Source organism: Cryptomeria japonica, chromosome 7 (genome assembly GCF_030272615.1).
Source record: "Cryptomeria japonica chromosome 7, Sugi_1.0, whole genome shotgun sequence".
NCBI classification, from domain to species: domain Eukaryota; kingdom Viridiplantae; phylum Streptophyta; class Pinopsida; order Cupressales; family Cupressaceae; genus Cryptomeria; species Cryptomeria japonica.
In genome coordinates, this window is record NC_081411.1 from 598,051,272 (window position 1) to 598,071,313 (window position 20,042).

Here is a 20,042-nt window from a genome sequence, read left to right on the forward strand (position 1 = left end):
GAAGGAATATGATGTCTCCCTAAGATGCTCCCATGATGCCTTTTTTGCTTTTCCCTTGTCTCTGTTCGCCCCAAGATCCAAATGAGTTTATGTAGCTCTCAGCTTTAGCACTAAACCATGGATGCCAATGGAGATTCAAATGGTTTAATGAACTAAACTTCCTATTGCTATGCAAATGCCCACAACAAGATTACTATGAAAAAGCTAAATTGTTAGTGTCAATGTCGGTATAGTAACTATGCTCAAATGCTTCCTCTTAAATGGGTGAGATGATATGTTGAGGGATAATCTCGGATTAGGATCGTGCAAATGATTTAGAAGAGGAAATAGGCTAAATTAGAAGGGGCTAGAAGAGCCTAGAAGGGGTTTAGAGAATTCTAGAAGAGCCTAGAAGGGGTTTAGAGAATTCTAGAAGAATCTAGAAAGAGGTGGGTGCGGGTAAATAGGATTTTATTTAAATAAAAATCTATTTAAATGTGCAACTTGCATTTGTAGGAGAATGCAAGTGGATGAGAGATTTTAAATAAATATTTAATTTATTTAAATAGGAATGTGGTTTGTGATTTTAAATAAATGTTAAATTTATTTAAATAAGAGGAAAGATGGAAATTAAATAAATTAGACTTATTTAATATCTGGACTATAGTTCGTAATTAAATAAATTTATGAAATTTATTTAAATAAAAGAGCAGAATAGGGTTTTAGTGAATTAATTAAATGTAGATTTAATTAATAGAGGAATATTAGTGCATTAAATAAATATTAAATTTTTATTTAATTAGTGGACACATTTATGTGTCTACGGAAGCATTAGGAGTTCCTAAGTGGGATTCAACAATGGAGGATGATTATAGTTCCTTGATGAGGAACAACACATGGAACTTAGTTCTTCTCCCTAAGGGGAGAAAGATGGTTTGATGTAAGTGAATCTAGTAGACTAAGTATGCAACACATAGAAGTGTGGATAAGTTTAAAGCTTGTCTTGTGGCAAAAGTTTTCTCACAGGTTCCTGGTGTTGATTATGCAAAGACCTTTTCCCCCATTGCTAAGATGAATTCCATTCACTTGACACTTGCTATTGCTAAGACTCATGGTTGGGTTGTGCATCAGATGGATGTGAAGAGTGCATTTCTTCATGGGGATCTTCAGGAGAAGATTTACATGGAGAAACCGTGTGGATTCATTGAGGTTTCTTCTTTAGTTTGTAGAATGAGGAAATTTATACATGGCTTCAAGTAGGCCCCTAGGGCTTGGTATGCCAAGATAGATTCCTTTCATTTCTCAAAAGGATTCACTAAGTGTCTTTTAGATTTTAATGTCTACATTTTACGAAAGGATGACTCTCAAATGCTACTTGTGCTCTATGTTGATGACTTGATTATTATGGGGAGTACCCCGTCCATCATTGGCAATGTCAAATTTGCTTTGCATGAAAAATTTTCTATGACTGACTTGGGTCTTTTGCAATACTTTATTGGGATTGAGATATCTAAGTTTTTGTTTTTAGTATCACACTTTCTCAGCCTAAGTATGCTCTTGATATTCTTGCTCGATTGCCCATGGCTGATTGTAAGCTTGCACTAACTCTCTTTCTTTCAGGAGTTAGGCTTAAGGCTAAGTGTTCCACTCCACTTGTTGATGCCACTTTGTATTGTCAACTTGTTGAGAGCCTCATTTACTTGACTCACATACACCTTTATATTTCCTTTGTGGTTGGCATGATTTCACACTTTATGCAGGAACCACATGAGCTTCGTTGGAAATCTATCAAACTCATATTACACTACATACATGGTACAAATCACTTTGGGATTCATTGTGCAATAGGTACAAGAATTGAATTGGTTGGGTATATAGCCTCAGATTGAGATGGCGATCTCAGTGATCGTAAGTCCACTTCTGGCTATAGATTTCGTCTTAGTTTTGACCCTATTTGTTGGCAAAGCAAGAAGCAACATGCTATTATTCTCTCTTTGATTGAATCTGAGTATTGAGGGGTTGTTAATATCACCATTGAGGCTATTTGGCTTCAGGAAATTATCTCAAAGTTTGTCTTCACCATTCCACAACCTACAATCCTTCGTTATGACAACCAAAGTACCAAAAACATCAAGATCCATATGCACTATGTCAGGGAGTTGATACAGGAGTAGGTCATTGATTTGCATTATTGTCCTACAACAGAGCAGGTTGTAGACATCTTCACCAAACCCTTTACTGAGAGTAAGTATCATCAATTGAGATCTCTCTCGGGGGTGCGAGATATTTCATCAAGGGGGGTTAATTGACTTCTCCAATCTCTCTTATGGAGGGTAATTTTTCCCCACTTGAGGTTTTGTCCTTCTCATTCTTCTTTGAGGGTTCTTTTGTTTTTTATTCTCTCTTTTGGGAAAGAGTTTTCTCCCATTTGGTTTTCTCCCTTTTTCTGTTTATGAGATATTGTATTGAACATCTTGCATTGTTAGCTTGAGTCTTCATTCTGCTAAGTTGCACTTAAGTGGGGGTGTTGGTGTATTTAAGGTATTTTACCTTTATTTATTTTTTCCAAGGTCCTAATGACACTTTACTAGAGCTTACCTAGGGAATTGCATAGGAGTAATTGGAGCATCTCCACTTTAGGTGGACATATCACTTTATCATATTATCATATCCACCTTTCATGGTTGCACTTTTCCACCTTTGGTGGGTAATCCAACTTTAGTGGTGTTATCATGTGATCACCTTTCCACTTTAGGTGGGATGATAGCTTTTTGCTCTACTTATCATGTCATTGTCTCATTCACTCACCTTGGCTATATAACCAAGGGGGACTTCTATGTATATTTGTTCTAGCATATTACATCATTGATGATAATACAATTTGTTCTTGTCTCTATTATTCTCTCTTGTAATTTTGATAATCAATAAGCCTCTAGATCTTGGGTGGCTATCTCCATAGCCAATTCTCACAACCTCTAACAGAAATTAGTTTTTTGAATATGAAGAATTTGATGGAGGTAAGGTGTAGTTGGGTGATTCTTCTTCTTAAAATGTTGTTGGTCATGGTAAGGTAAAGTTAAAATTGGGTTTCCTAATGGTAGAATAAAAAACATTAATGATGTGTTTCATATCTTTGGATAAGCACAAAATTTGTTATCTATGAGAAAACTAATAGATGTGGGTCTGCAGGTAGTCTTTTTTTTCTATGCAGGAAGCAAAATGGTCAAAGGAGTTATGTTGATTGCTAGAGGTGTTAGATTTGGCACATTATCTAAGACAAATGCATACATTGTTGAGTGTAATAGAACTTTTATGAAAAGTAAATATTTGAATACTTCATTGGAAGAGGTGATGGTTTTAGCTTCAACAATTAGTCATGGCTTTTGGGTATCAAAGGGTTCTCTTTCTTTTGAATCAAAGTTAACTGCAAATAAGACCATGTTATGGCAGTAGAGGCTTGACTACATTAGAGAAAAGGGTATAAGGACCTTGAAAAATAAAAACCTTGTTGAAGTTTTGAATAGTTATAATCTTGGTTTTGATTTCTATGAATGAGCATTGCATTTTTGAAAAAAAACAAAATTGCATTCAGTTGTGCTTGAGTTCCCATAAATCTTGTGGTGTGTTGGATCTTATTTATTTCGGTGTTTTTGGTCTTGTAGATGTTCCTCCCATTAAAAAATCCACATATTATGTTTCATTTATTGATGATTATAACAAAAGGACATGGGGTATATTTTATAAAGAGTAAATCTGAAGTTTTTGGTTGATTTAAAGAATTTAAAGCAATGGTTGATTTATAAACTAGAAATAAAAAAAAATGTTCGAGGATTGATAATGGCATTGAAATTCTATCTAGTGGTTTTGATAAATTTTGTAAAGATCATGCCATTAATAGACATAAGACAACTCCATATTATCCACAACAGAATGAAGTTGTAGAAAGAGTGAACATGTCACTGGCGGAGAAGGCTAGGAGTATGTTGAGTGGTGTTGGTCTAGAAAAAATGTTATGGATTGAAGCTTTTGCCACTACTTGCTACTTGATTAACCGGTCTCCTAAATAAGCCCATGTTGATAAAATTCATATGGAATTGTGGTTGGGTCATAAGACTTTATTTAGACATCTTAGACTTTTTGGTTGCAATAAATACGAAACCCCCCACACTCATTTATAAACAATAACCTTTTATTGTTGCAAGGCTGAGACACTATTTTCCCAACAATTTGGAAGAGGAAATCTATATGTCATAGTTTAGAGCATTTAGTGGTTAAAGGTAAATAAAATTCGGTTTGCAAGTTGAAGAAGTCCATGTATGGTTTGAAACATTCTCATATGATGTGGTATCAAAAGTTTGATACCTTTGTGTTGAGTTTGAGATTTTAGGGGTCTAAATTTGATCATTGTGTTTATTATAAAATGGTTAATGGTCACTTTCTCATTATTGCATTGTATTTAGGTGATATTCTATTTTTTAGGAATGGAAAGGGTTTAATTTTTTACTCAAATTTTTATTTGTCAACATAGTTTGAGATGACAAATTTAGGTATATCTAGGTACATCTTGGGAAAGGAGATCGTAAGAGATAGAGGTAGTAGAAATATTTGGTTAAGCTAGAGAAATTATGCGAACTTGATGTTGGGGAGACTCAACATGACATTTTTTTATATCCTTTATAATTCCTATTCTATGAGGAACAAAGTTATTTGTGGAGGATTTTCCAAAATATTCTACTGAGATGGAAGACATGAACAAAGCATCATATGTGAATGCTATTGGTAGTTTGATGCATCCCATGGTCCATACAAGGCCAAACAAGTATCGTATGTGAATGCTATTGGTAGTTTGATGTATCACATGGTCTATACAAGGGCAAACATTGCCTAAGTAGTGGGTGTCCTAAGTTGACTTATGGATAATCCTAGTTGGATACATTGGTGTGTTGTTGGTAGAGTTTTTATATTCCTTACATTTTTATGGTTGTCTTACTAGACCTTGGTATTTAGTTTGTATTCATGGATATTTGGATTCAAGTTGGGTAGGTGATATTGATAGTAGAAGATCCACTAGTTGAATGAGTAAGAGATAATTTGTATTCACTTTGTTTGTGACAGAAGAACAATAGATGGCAAATACTCATGCTTGCAAGGAAGCCATTTGGTTTAGACATTTACATTCAAACTGTGGTTTGATGTAGGGATGATTACTATATGTTGTGACAATTAGAGTTCCATATATAGTTTTGTATTAGTTGGATGAGTGAGTTCCAAGTTATATTCACGTTGTCCATTATAGTAGCAATGTAGATGACAGTTATTCGTGCTTGTAAGGAAGCCATTTGGATTAGACATTTATGTTCAGATGTTGGGCTTGATGTAGGGATTATTACTATCTTTCATGATAGTTAGAGTGTCATATGTTTAGCAAGGAATCCTAATTTCCATTCCAGAATAGAGCATAATGTTGTTCAATTCCATTTCATTTGTGACATGGTAGAAGATGGGAAGCTGAAATTGGAAAAAAGGTTTACTCTTTGGTGAATCTTGTAGATGCATTGACAAAGACAATAAAAAATGAGAAATTTTGATGGTCTTTCAATTCCATGGGCCTCACGATCCCTAATAGTTGATTGCATGTTGACTCTTGAAAGGTCTTCAACAAGTGGGAGAATGTTGGGATTAGGGTGTCTTAACCTTTGCACATCTTAGTAATTAATTATTTATTTCATCTTAATGTTTTGTGCCTACAAAATATTATGTCATTTTGTGAGACCTACTGGTTGAGGTGGTATCCTACATGGATGGGATTGTATAACATGTAAGCTATAATTATGGAAGTATGTGTCCCACTCGGTGGACCCCATTGGAGGTTAATTTGGAGGCAATTTTTCATAAGTTGTAAGAGTTTAGTTTTTGGCCGATTATGACAATTGATATGAAAATATATGATGCATGGAAGAGATAGATATGATTGATTTATGATAGGTGTGCCTCATAGGATGAAGGCACCTATGCATGCAAGGTGTTTGCATGCATAAAAATTCATTGCTTCATGAGGGGTCCTATGCACGAGGAGGAGGGAATTAAAATGTTAAATGCAAATTGGCTAGGTCATGTTTATGACATTACACTTCATAAAAGGTTGTTGCATGCATGCAGGTGCTGTGCATGTCAAGTAAACTCATAATAGACATGCACATATTGGATTCTTGCCATGTGACAATCTTAGGCATCCATCTTGTCTTGTGTTGTATTGTTTATTTGGTACTTGTTAATTTTATGAAGTAGTATAGGTTTGAAGATTTCACAAATACTATAATGCTATCAAAATCACTCCAAAATCTTGTTGTTGTTGAAAAGTCTTGAATGAGTTTAACTTTGTGATTGTATTGTAACCTCATTGTGATTACTAATAATACAAGGAATTGTGCTTTTAGAGTGTGGGTTTTTTCTCTCGAGGGGGTTTTCCCCATGTAAATTTTGTTGTTATGGTTATTGTTGTTTTGTATATTTCATTAAGTTAAATGAATGTGCATCTAACACTATAATTGACAAGGGTTTAAGAGAAGATTTTGCATTATCTCCCCCACTTAGATTGGTGCAAAAAGTTGTTTCCACTTACTTTACTTCATTTCAATTGCTCCCAATCTAACATCATTTTTTAAAGATATGTCACTCCTAACACAACATTGCTATCATTATCACGATTTCAATACCTTGGCCTTTGTTTTTGCCAAAGGTGAATCTTTGTTTGCCTTTCTCATTTGCTTGTATATTATTTGTTTTGTGTTGATATTGTACATGCTTGCTTTTCATTTCACAACTATTCCATTAAGGTCATCATGGTCCATTATATCATAATGTGTCTAGACAATATGTTTATTGTGGCATTTACTGTTTATATTTATGAGGCAGTTGTTCACACAAATGATGACATCACTATGAGTTTTGATATCATGGTATATCCTACCCCATCCTAAAGAAGACACCACATTACTTGACACATTTGCAATCTCTTCAAGATTACTAGCATGTATCAATTATCTTTATCATCTATTCATTAGGCAAAGATACGTAATAGATTTTACAATGTCCAACAATAAAAACTCCCTTGATTAAAATTGACACCCTACTATTAATTTGCTCTTGTTTCTAATTTCACATTCCTTGTAAGAAAAGCAAAAAACTAATAATAAAGAAAGTAGCCAATATGAGCATCTTTTTATTGAGAACATTTAATTTCATATTGGATTTAATTTATTTCTAATTTTCAATCCTTCGAAATCAAACAATGTTTTTGAGAAGCAAACCTGTTAGCATATTTTTTGGCAAATAAAGCTATTGATGACCCTGTTTTGCAGCAGGAAGTAGATGTGAGTCATCTCTTACATCTGATTTAATTTTGATTTGTTGGGGAAGGACGATTTTATTTATAAAAGTATATAGGCATGGCTTTTATTCTCACTCTTTCCTCTCATAAGTTTTCAGTGGAGGTCCCTCCTTTTTTGGGATATGGACTTCGGTATTGCCATTTAACTTTGTCAAGTTCACGTTAGACACTGGGACTACAACAATACAGATCGTCCGGTTTAATTTGTGTTTGGTGACATTCTTGGTTCCTCATATCCTCTTATTAAGATGTTATGGATGTTTAATTTTTTGAGGCTTCATATCACATTCATTTCTATATTGTTTGATTTTTGTGACTCTTGGGTGTGCATATCTGCTAATAATGATCTTAGTCAGAAGGTACGCAGGGATTACTGGATCAGAATTGGATAATAGTGCGGATTCTACATTGCTTTCCACAGATGATGTTGCGGTTATGATTTCTATTTCTACAATTGCGGTTGGTATCAGAGACCTGGACCGTCCTTCCTCCTCAGTTGCAACCTATTCTGGTCCCTCTTCTTTATCCCCTTTCTCCCCTGGGTTTTCTTCGGATATATAAGGGCTTTATTGGGTGGGGTATAACTTGTTTCGATGTATTTTGTCAAAAGGATTGTGGATTATCATGGGTGAGGGTGGGGTAGTTCTTTACGATAATTCACTTTTGTTACTCGGGCACAACCGGAGATTTTCTTCCTGGTTCTTTTCCGCCAGTATGCCCGCTTGAACCAAGCTCTGTAAATCTTCTTTCTTAATTAATAAATTTCGTGGCTCTGCCACTTTTATCGAAAAAAAAATAAAAAATTCTTATATTTACATTTTAAAAATCATTTATATCTTAATGGATGTGCAAAACCAAATAGTGGTATGCAAATTTCCTGAGTACATTTTCAAAACCACACAATAATTTATGGACCACGTTCAGGCCGGTTAGGAATTTCAGATAACAAGAGCACAACCATCCTCTCACCCGTGAAAAGAAATGTATGCACTTAAAATAATATATATTTTTTGTGGAGTATGCCACCTACTCCCCTGAAATTTAATCCCTACCCTTCATACACTTTTCCACCCTCTTTCTGAAATCAGCACGGAAAAGAAGCAGCAGAAACAGTGCGCCCCATTAAAAATGGCTTTACAAGCTAAAGACATGGGCTATTCCGGAACTCTAACACAGGTACGCTTCTTCACTGACTGCGTTTTTCTACTTCAATATGCTTACTCAATGTTTTCTGCTTCAATACGAGCTCTTTTTGAATTGGGTATCGAGGAGATTGTATTCTTAAAGATTTGAAGGGGTTGAAGTTATAATAATGTATAATCAAAGATTTTTTTAGAATACAAAGTTCTACAGCAGCCTGGCCCTGAAAAAAAATCAGTCTGCGTCTGAGCTTAGAATACCCGCTTTACATCTCTTGTTCAAAGCATAGTCATCTGGAACTATCCAGGCGCCTCTCCTAGGATGAATTTTGTTTAGGGGAAAATTAGGGGAAGTCACCTTTATTGTTTCCCAACTTGGCTTAAGCTTCTGTGGCCATTGTATTTCAAACACCGTGCCAATTTTGTCTACAGCCGCGACCTCATACGGAGGCACGCGAATTGTTTGACAACATGTCGAATGAAAGTAGCGCAGGCGGCTGTCTCACAGAAGGCTTCCGAACAGTAACATTGGTAAAACACGCACAATCCGTTTGTCGAAAGGCCTTTGCAGAGAATGCGGTGATTGGCGAATATGTAAACGGCCAAAGCGTAGATGCCTTAAAACTCTTTGAACTAATCAATTTAAATCGAAATTCCTAATTTTCATCGGTTTACAAATGTATTGTTAGATTTCTATAAAGAGATAATGGGTCCATGTTAGAATAGGCTCCCGCTTACAGTAGAATCAATGGTATACAGTCTAGTCTTAGATAGACCGTTCCTCCATTAAATGCAATTGACATCCATTTAGATGACGTCACTCGGTTCCAAGGAGCCACGATTATTGACAAAAGACAAAGAACAAAGCAGACGATGAATTTACCTCAACATCCAAATTCCTTATCAATTTCATAGCTCTATTAATATAATCTTTGAGGAGAAAGTTCTTATTATTATAAATAAGTGTTCTAATATGTACCAAAGAAATTGAGTTTGTTTTCCGTCATTAAGATTTTGGGTTTTTAAAATGAGCATTGTGTAGATTTCATTCCTGTGGAACTATTCACCACGGGTTGATTCAAAAAGATCTAGCTTGGATTATTAAGGGAGAATGTACTAGTAATGTCTAGCCGTTTATCCTCTCTTTCCTATATAAAAGGCTGGAGTCAAATCTATTTTATTTTATTTATAGAAATAGAACTAAAAGTCATAATTAACGTCTACAATTGACCACAAAGGATAACGAGACAGAAGATAAATTTTAATACAATACATCAAGATAGAGTTTCTATCGCACTTTCAAACAAAATAAAATTAAAAAAAATCTGTATTACAAGTAGTTCTCTAAGAGCATATATTTCAAATTATACATCTCTTGGGTTTTGAATCCTTATGCTTTTTGTCACCACTATTTGAAAGTCTCCTTCTTTGACTAACTTTAATATTTAAAGAACTATTAGATGCATGTTTTGAGCCACTTAGAAAACTGGCTGGAAAGGAAGAGGAAATAGTTCTGATGTTAGCAAAAGCATCCATTTGTTTTCTTTATTCAAGAGATGATATCCATACATGCAAACTTCTCTAATGTACCATGTGAAGCCTTTTGATTGTGATGTCGAAAGGAAGTTTTTAAAGATTCCCTTGGGTCCTTAGAGAGACTCTAGAATCTTCCAGATTGCTCATAAAAAATGTGCACCTGAAAATAAAGTGATCCTTTATCTCTACCTCCTGAAAGCAAAGTTGACACATTTGTTCCTCTTTTGAAATGTGGTGATTTGTCTCAACCCTCAACTGATGGTGGCTGACATGTATTTGGCCAAAGGGAACTCACAACCTGTTGAGATGCGAGACAAATTAAATACAACATTTAGCATTACAGTTACCAAAGAAAACTATAAAGTTAAAAAAAATAGATACTTGTTATAGAAGTTTAATAGTAATAGGTTGTAGTCTATGCTTCCCCAAGTTTTGGGGACGGCGATAGCAAAGGATGACAAGATGTGTTTCTGGTATGGGGGGTACTTTTTGTCCATTTTTAGGGACGACAAGGGGCAGATATTAAAAAATAAGGAAGTTTTCAACAATGTTGAGAAATTTAAAATATTCATTTCATAACATTGATAAAGCATTCATTGTAGACATTATAGAAGCTTAATACATAACATTAGACTTGAATTGAGATTTCACATGAGAATTGACTAACATATTTACAAAATTAAAATGCTTTCATTCTCAATGTGAATTCATATTATATAAGAATTATAACAAAATGCCCAAAGGCTGCAAGTTTCAACTATAAAATGACAAAACATAGAAAAACAAAAGAAAGTGAGTCCATCCTATCTAAACTATTTGAAACACTAAAACAAAGTTGCTTAACCTCATTTTTTTGAAAGCCCATATGATAATGATTGCTGATTTCATCATTTTAATATTGAACAATGAATATATGTTATATATCATGATATTCGAGTTTGTCAAGTTGACATTGTAGTATTTTTTTTACTCTTATGGTGGTTTTATTTATTATGTGGTATTCGTAGGCTAAAAATACATATATATTTATGATTTTTATATATTATTTTTCAAACAAATGAACACAAACACAAATAAATTTGCTATCCAAACCCAAACCAGTACCTTGGGTCATAATTATTTGAGAAATGTCAAGTTTAATGCATTCTAGGGATATACATATACATGTTCTGTTCTGGAATAGTATGAAATCAGATAGAGACCGATACAATAATTATTTATATTTACAGAAGAACTGGGTCATAGATCCTAGAATTCTAAGTAGTGATGAACAACATGGTATCTGATTTACAGTTGTACTTAGCAGTTGATCTAGGTCGTATTGTTTTCCTTTATAAAATTTTAATCTACAGGTCAAAATTTGTAAGAGAAAGTGAGTTGATGCTCAGGAGGAGTTCTACAACCCTTATCTTATCCAAAATGAAAACATACATTAAATAATCTGAATCTGCAGCAATAAAAGTCCACTCTTCATATGATATCCCTGTCCTCTCAGTGAAACCATTTAATAATTGCTGTAGATCTGTTGTATCAGTTATAAATCATTTAAGATCTGTAAGTTTGATTGTAATATCTGGATTCTTTTGTTGTTGCACTGAAAATAGATTGCTATTTAACATTTTGGATTGTTATTGGCTGAGCAATTATCAGCCATTATTATTTTTTGGAGCTGCAAACTTGATACCCCTCCATGAATTTGCTTAGCTACCATATATGGGTATTAACAGACTTTAATTAAAATAGAACCTTTTTTTTAAACTCAACTTAAATTACCCTCCCTGGGACGATTGGGCGATGCCTAGATGTCCCTTGGTTGTCGTAGGGACGACTAGCTATCCCCTGATGTCCCCTGCACATTCAGGTATGTTTTGGAAACGTTTCTTTTTTGGTATGGAAAGGGGACAGGGAGGGGATGTTTCCTAGGTGTTCCCAAGTCACGGAAACATTCCCTGCAGGAAATGGGGGTACCAGGACAGGGGACACATCTTCAGGGAGCACTGGTTGTAGTTAACCAAATCCTTGACCATGGAGGCATCACTTGGAACCATGCATGAGTGTTCTTGTACTTGTCTTGAATACTGCTAAGGTTGTGACTTGTTGAAGATATATAATTCCCAAACTCACCCATGGCTATAATCTCTACATTTAGTTTAGGGAAAGGTCTAGTGAACGTTGCCTTTTACTGCTTACTAAGTTCCACATCTCTGTAGGGTGGCACCTTTCTGGCCTGATTTTGTAATCTTTCTATACATTTAAAATGATGGACACCCTCGTTTTGGGCTATGAATCCTTAATTGTATGCTATTAAGTGTCTACAAACTTTTTTCCTAGGCCAAAAAGGTGGCGTGTAACTTTTCATAACTGGAAATCGTATACCTCGTGGGCGTCTCATTAATTCTCTTAACCAATACCTCCCAACATGGTGATCTAGTGAGGTTGAAAGGAAGCCTATTGGTGTAAATGCAACTCACAATGTGCTCACCAAAGAATTTTGTCTTTCTTCATTCTTAATTGCCCTTTCTAATAGCTTGCATTTGTGGTTTTTTTTCTTGCAAAGGAGGGGCTATTGTTTTTCTAGAAAATGATTTTGTAAGAAATGGATTTGTTGCAACCATTATTGGAGTAGTGGAGGATGGTCTTATAGATGGATTGTAGGATTTGTTCTTGGCCAAAAGATGAGATGTCAATCTTGCTCTCTCAACAGCATCATGTACTTCCTCTTTCTCTTTGATATAAGCAAGAATTTGCCCCTTTGGCAAACAATTTGTGGTCAGCCAACTTTGAATTTTAATTTTTGATTCTTTGGCTGGCAGTCACACACAAATGGGCTTTTGCTTGACTATAGGAGCTCCTATACTCATTCATGCACTCACTACAGTGCCAAACATAACTCCCATCTCCAGTAAATTGCTAAATCATTGTTACATGTTGCCAAAGCAATGATAATTTCTCAAATTTGAAATCCTGGATTGACCATTGGCCCAATGAGCTAGAACTTCCAGCCATTATAGAGTATACCTATACTTGCATATTTTAAGGTAAAAAATATTAGAAAAATAATAAATACAATAATGTAATCGTAGATTACCATTACATGTTTTTAAAAAAGGAAAAAACAATGTAAGCTAGGCTACGATTCCTTCTTAGAAAAAGGAAGAAAATGAAAACTATTTCATAAAAAGAAAAAAGTGGAGCTTGAAAATAAAATTAAAAAACTTATAATATTTATTTGGCAAGTAATTCTCTAGTAGTCATTGAACCTTGAGTTTTTGAGTTGTTGGTTTTTTGAACACCAAGCCCTAGGTTCTTGTTTGTGAGTCATACTTGGGAACAAAAATTAAGCGCCACCTTTTATTCTCTTAGCAAAAAGGGGCCTTGAAAACAAATTTTCATCGAGTGGTTCCCTTTATAGAAGGCTTGAACACTTTTTCTTTTGTTGGCTGTAATGATTACAGGGAGATTGGCAAACTTGACAATGTTGTGGTTGAGCCCACAAACTTCTTCCAACAAATATACTAGGAATTTTGTGTGAAAAGAGTTTGGAGCAATCAAGAGTCCTTTGGCATGTACCCCTATCAATTTCAAAGGAGCAAAACAAATCCCTCGGTAATCCTATTTTGGAACAAGAGCTGAAAGATGTTGCTTGCTTATTTACTTCTAGAAGGCCCCTTGTTTGGATGAATTCTCAGCCCTCTATCAAGACTTTTGGGAAACAATAAATGAGGACCTATTAGGTATGGTAGAAGAATCCTACCAAGAAAAATAATTGCCAAGGCTAATTAGTATGACAAACCTTGTCTTAATCCTTGAAATGGCAGAAGTAGACAAATTTCAAGACCTCTAACCAATTTCTTCATGTAATGTTGCCACCAAAATAATCTTTATGATCCTAGAGAGGAGGTTTGGACCTTTGTTGGATTAGCTCATCTTTATTAGAATATTTAATTATATTTTAGTCACCCATATTTAGCTCCTTGTTTAATGGTCATTTAGCTTTTTAGTTAATTAGCTTTTAAGCTTTATTTAGCATTTAGCTTTTTAGATTAATTAGCTTTTAAGCTTTATTTAGCGTTTAGCTTTATAGTAGTTCACTTTAAACGACTTGTTCTTAATTTAGAACGTCGTCCTTGTAATCTCTTTATATACGCTTGTATATTGTTGAATAGATTATCCGATTATTGAATCATTCATTCAATTTATTTTTCATGGTATCAGAGCAAAATCAAAGCGGGTCAATGGGATTCTTTAAAGTTTGGCGAATTTTTTAATAAAAATTCATGCCCTTCTTTTTGGAATATTTTCTAGATTTTTTTAATTGTTTTTTTATAAAAAAAACGATTTTGCTTTTTAGAAGGCTTTTTGAGGCTTTTTGGTTTGTGGGCGAATTTCTATGTTGGGCAGCAGTTCATGTTTTTTTTAGGGTTTTGGAGATTTCGGGCCTGCAACCTGGAGTTTTTTTTTGCAGATTGAAAATTTCCCTAAGGTTTCTGCAATTTTCGACTAGGGTTTTGACCCTTCAGATCAAGTCGAAATTTTATTTTGGTTGCAGATTCTTGGTGGGTTTTTCGAGATCTCAATTGGGTCATCAACAAATTTTTTTGGGTGCATCGTTTTCCGTGCCTCGATTTTTGAGCCGTTGGAGCTGCATTCTGTTTTCAGATTCTTGGTGGGTTTTTCGAGAGCTTTTTTGGATTGGTCTCATATTTTTCTGGGTGCTTCGTTTTCCATGCCTCATTTTTCGTGCCTCGAATTTTGTGCCAGCAAATTTGCCTTGGAATTTAAAAACAGTTCACAATTTCTGCTATTTCTGTGGACGTTGGGATTTTTGCTGTTTTAAGTTTGCAGAATTTTTTTAATTTCTGGGTTTTTTCCAAACCTCAAAATTCGCGCCTTGGAATTCGTGCCAGAATTCCTCCAGGGTTTCAGATTTTTTGTGCAACTGCTTCTATTCTGATTTTTGAATCAGATTCTTTTGTCTCATGCTTTCACTAGGTTGACCTCATTCAACCTCCTTTTTCGTGATGGCATCTTTGACTAACATCATGTTGGAACACAATCAAAAGTTCAACAGCTGCCACAACTGGAAACAGTGTATGTTCACGATATTTGAATATTCATACCTTTATCAGATTGATTTAGGCCTGACCTCGTCTTACAGGTCCCAGGGTTTTCACGATTTTTTCCTGAAAAATTGTCTGTCGGTTTTTTGATTTTTTCCACAAAAAATCATGGGAGGGTTTTCATGATTTTTTCCTCAAAAATTGTTCGTAGGGTTTATAATTTTCCCTTAAAAATTATCTCATATGTAATCTGTGATATTCTCGTAAGATTTTAGTTATCTGGGTTTTACTGTGTTTTTCCACAAAAACGATGATTTGTAACCTTAGATTTCTTGGTTTATCGATTTTCTCCTCAAAATCGTGCTTTGTTGTAGTCAGTTTGGGTCGCACCTGCCAGGGCGAACATCTGCAACCGTGGTATTTTGCAGTCAGTTTTGGAGTTGGTACTCTTTTGCAAAAGGGTGTTGATTTTTTCCTCAAAATCATTGTTTCAGGCTTCAGTAATTCGTGTGTGCCAGATCTCTAATTCGCGTGTGAATGCTACATTAGCTTGGATGGATTTTGGTTTTCTTGGTCATTAACACTTTTCAGATCCAGGGAGGGTCTCCACTATAGCAGAGTGTTCTTTTCATTTGTGATCAAAAGACTTGCAGTGTCTTCTGTAGGGTAGTTAGTAGATAGAATGACCATTAAGGGAGGGTATTAGAATATTTAATTATATTTTAGTCACCTATATTTAGTTCCTTGTTTAATGGTCATTTAGCTTTTTAGTTAATTAGCTTTTAAGCTTTATTTAGCATTTAGCTTTTTCTTTTTAGATTAATTAGCTTTTAAGCTTTATTTAGCGTTTAGCTTTTTAGTAGTTCACTTTAAACGACTTGTTCTTAATTTAGAACGTAGTCCTTGTAATCTCTTTATATACGCTTGTATATTGTTGAATAGATTATCCGATTATTGAATCATTCATTCAATTTATTTTTCAATCTTTCCATCCCAATCTGTTAAGAAAATCACCCATTATTTTCATTGTCAATATACTAGGTTTTCTCATTAGACTAAACATATTGATGGCTTTTTGTCATTGCAATTGTTAATTCTTGTGGGCCACTCTTTAGGCTCTTGCTGTGATCCATCTGACAGTCAGTTTTGCTACTACCACAACATTGTCTGTTGCAATCAGTGGGCATTTGGGAGATCTCTTCTCTTCTGATCAGGATTTGCTACTAGAGTGTTGATTGTAATTAGGTAGGAGGGACAGATTCCAATTGCCTTAGGCAACATTGGAATCCGCCCAAAGGGTTGGCTCCTCTTTAACGTGCAGGGCTGGGCCCTCACCCACACGCCACTCCCTAATCTAAATCCTCACGCCACACTAAGGAAACGTGTTCCCTATAAATAGGGCCGACCCTATAATCAAAAGGCAATTCGCACAAAGGAAAAGATTAATAATTAATTAATAATTAATGTCAAAGCCGACCTAACTAGATCCCTCACCTCATATAAATAAAGGTCAACTTGACTTCATTTAGAAAATCATATCTACTCTCTCACAAATGCGAATCTGATCTAAAGGACAGCGAACTTGAATCTGAAGGACAGTGAACTTAGTCTTTTATCTGCTGGGCATAAAGCGATCCATCTCTGCTGCTAAGGGAGTTGCCTTCATCAAGCGATCTGCCAATTGAAGGACCTGCTGTTCTGAACTTGATTACAGTCATCAGCTAGAGACATACAAGTCATTTCAAGATCAAATCCTTGGTTGCTGATTGATACAACTAAAGGGCAGATCTGAAACTGGTTAAGGGGCAGATCTGAAACCACTTGAAGATGCCATTAGCCCTAAAGGTAAAACTGAGATAAGTATTGTAATCAGATTACTACTCATAATCCATAATCAGATCTGAGGATCTTTTCTGGCTGGATTTTTCCTCCTAGGAGGTTTTCCCAGGGTACTTGTGTGTTGTGTGCTCATTTTGTTCATTTCTCTACTTTTGTTTAATTCTGGAAATTCCTAAACACTAACAGCAATTAATAGTAATCTGGAAATTAAAGATAAACTCTTTTAGTTGAGTATTGTATTAATCTAAAGGACTAAAATCAACATAGAGAACCTCCTTTTACTGTATCTTTTCATTAATATATGGGGGCTTAACATAATTGCTTTCTGCTGGAAAATCCAGCAATAAAATTCACATTTTATCAGCAAGCCCTATTAGAGATTGTTTCATACAATTGAAAAACTCGGACTTGACAATTACTTGGCTGATCCAAAAATTTTAACATCTAAGGACTTGGCAACAACTTGGAAAATTTCTTGAATATTTAAAACTACATAGGCTTTATAAATATTCTTAAAAAACACACATATCACTGAATTTATGGAAGATATAACTGATTTTTTACATATATAAATCAAAATTAGATTTCAATACATATCATAGACCAAAAAACGAGTTCATCATCTCAATGCAGATGTGCTTAAAGTTTCAGCATCAATAAAATTACAAAATTTAAATCTCTTCTACGACTAAAGCACATAAAGTTCTGCTGCCATTGTGGGGTGTTCTGGAACTGGATGGTATGGCTGCAGTATTGTCAACAAGAGCGTTAACTGGAGCCTCAAGCATAGGATCTAGCTGTGTATGTGGTGAACCCACCCTTGATGGTTCACCAACCTTGCCCCTATGTACATGGTGAACTCAATAAATATTTATAATTACTCTTATTAGCAAACAAAGAGATTTGATCACTTATATATTTCCAAATTTTACTTGTTATTTGCTGTGCAACTGCAATCTGTGAATTGAAATCACACCAAAATATGCCCTAGAAATTGTGAAATACTTAACCCATGCCGTTTTAACTTCTTCTTGGCGCTCTATTGTGCAATTGCAACTTGTGACTTCAAATCACCAAAGAGTTGCAAAATACTTAGCCTGTGCTGTTTTAACTCATTCCCAAAATTGTTAAGCAGAAAAAAATGTTGGTTTTACATGTCATTGGATGAGTTTTAATTCTACCATGAGTTTTTGACAGATTTTCGCCAGTTTTAGGCAAGTTTTTCCATGTTAAATCATTGCAAGTTTTTGAAAAATTTGATGTCTACTTTTCCTGCAAGTAACTTGCGAGCGAATTTGGCTTGCGACTACTTGCAAGTTCTACGGGGAATTGGAGCACTTTTCATGATTGGTTTCACAAACTTCCAACTTTTAGATGACATCTTCTTGTTGTCATCTTTGATTCTCAAAGAATTGGGAATTGAGAGCACCCTCTCTCATTTCCTAATAGCGTTTGATTGTTAATAGTCAACATTGGAAAACCCTTTGTCTACTAAAACATTCTTGTCAAAGGAGAATTCTTTAAATTTCTGGGTTTTAGGGAAGCCAATCTCTTAACCCAATGTTTTGGATTCATCTTTTGTGCTTGCCCGTTCTCTCAAGTTAAGTGGGAAGCTTTGATAGACAAAGTTCAATGCAAGCTAAGTTTAAGCTAGTAGAATCCATTCATCAAAATGTTTGTGACGTCATGGCAGTACCTAATGACCACGTTACTTCCTCCCAAACAAGTAGAGCAACAATTCATTCACAAATAATGATAGCTTCCTTGGGCAAGTTATCATGGAACAAAATCGTTATGCTAAAACTGTTTGTCTACACATAAAAAAAGTTAATTCTCTTTAACAAAACTTTGGGCAGGAGAATGGCATTGCATTTCTACTTGGTTGCATCTTTGATAGAGGGGTAGATTTGATAAAGCATATATATGGGGGAACATGCAGGATAAGGTTTTTTCTTATGCAAAATGGTTACCATGGGTTCTCCATGTTGGAGGCACATGCTTAGGGTCCTCAACTTTCTACATGACGACATCCATTGGAATATCAATATTGGAAAATCACTAGCTTGTTGAATGAAAACTAGTGCTTTAGTGCGACTTTCTCCCACTTAAAAAGGCTTTGAAGATCACTACGTTTGTTGTAGTTAGAGAATTTATCATTGTTTTCTTATGCAAGTCATTTTGGACAGCAGCAAAATTTGATCTTTAGAATCTCTTTGTTGCCTAAAGAAAGCTATGAGAGGGTCCTCCCTAACATTCACTCCGAAGAGAGAAGACCAATTGCATATTTTTGTGATAGATCAGTTTGAATAATGCATTGTAAGGTGGCTTAGTGATCAATGTTCCTTAAGTATGAATTGGACAATGTCTCTTGGAACAAATTGTGGCACCTTTGCTAAAATTTAAAGCTTTTCTATGGCTCATTTTACATGTTAAAGTTCTTACCATGGAGGATTTCATAGGAAAGGATGGGCTGGGGTTTTTAGATGTCCTAATTATTTCAAAGATGTAAAGGCGATATAACACCTTATCATCAAATGAAATGACATTTGGTGACATAATTGTGGAAGCATTTTGCTAGTGCATGGACCCAACTATTGTCTTTTGTCTAGGGCATTATACGATGGTCCTCTCTAGACTTGACACCTTACTTTTTGTTCACCGTGTCCTGCGGCTTGTATGACAGTATGTGGTGATAATCTCCATTGAAGGCACTCTGAAGGAATATGAACAGAAGTTAATATGACTCAAAGCAGAGACCCTTCCTTCCTAACACTTATCTAGTATGGTTGAAATAGATCCTTGTGTTTGAAACAAGGTCTTGAAGCTGTCCAGACCTCAAACAGAAACCCTTAAGTATAGTAACAAAAAGTCAGCAAGGGCTCAACTTGATATTTGATCTTTGTAGTTTATGGATTTTCTTTTTCTGTTTTTTTCATTTATTTGAAATATTGGTATTTTAGGAACCTGTTCAAATACAGTAAAGATTATCTAAGGTCTTTCTCTTGTTAAACACAAAGTAGTCTTGGTTGTAAATGGAACCTTTTACAGATCCCAGATTTAGAGATATTGAGGTAACATTCTTTTATGGGACTATCTAAA

The 20,042-nt window shown here is 35.0% G+C and overlaps 1 protein-coding gene across 2 annotated transcripts in view; it reads left to right on the forward strand.

Moving 5' to 3' along the window:
* The first annotated feature begins 8,352 nt into the window (after positions 1-8,352).
* LOC131079304 (uncharacterized) overlaps positions 8,353-20,042 on the forward strand; it is a 45,327-nt gene continuing 33,637 nt past the window's right edge. Inside the window, exon 1 of one of the 2 annotated variants that reach the window (XM_058017212.2) lies at positions 8,353-8,545. In XM_058017212.2, the coding sequence (XP_057873195.2) occupies positions 8,498-8,545 (48 nt within the window). In that variant the 5' untranslated portion in view covers positions 8,353-8,497. The remainder of the gene's footprint in view (positions 8,546-20,042) is intronic. The other variant, XM_058017211.2, reaches the window with a different exon arrangement.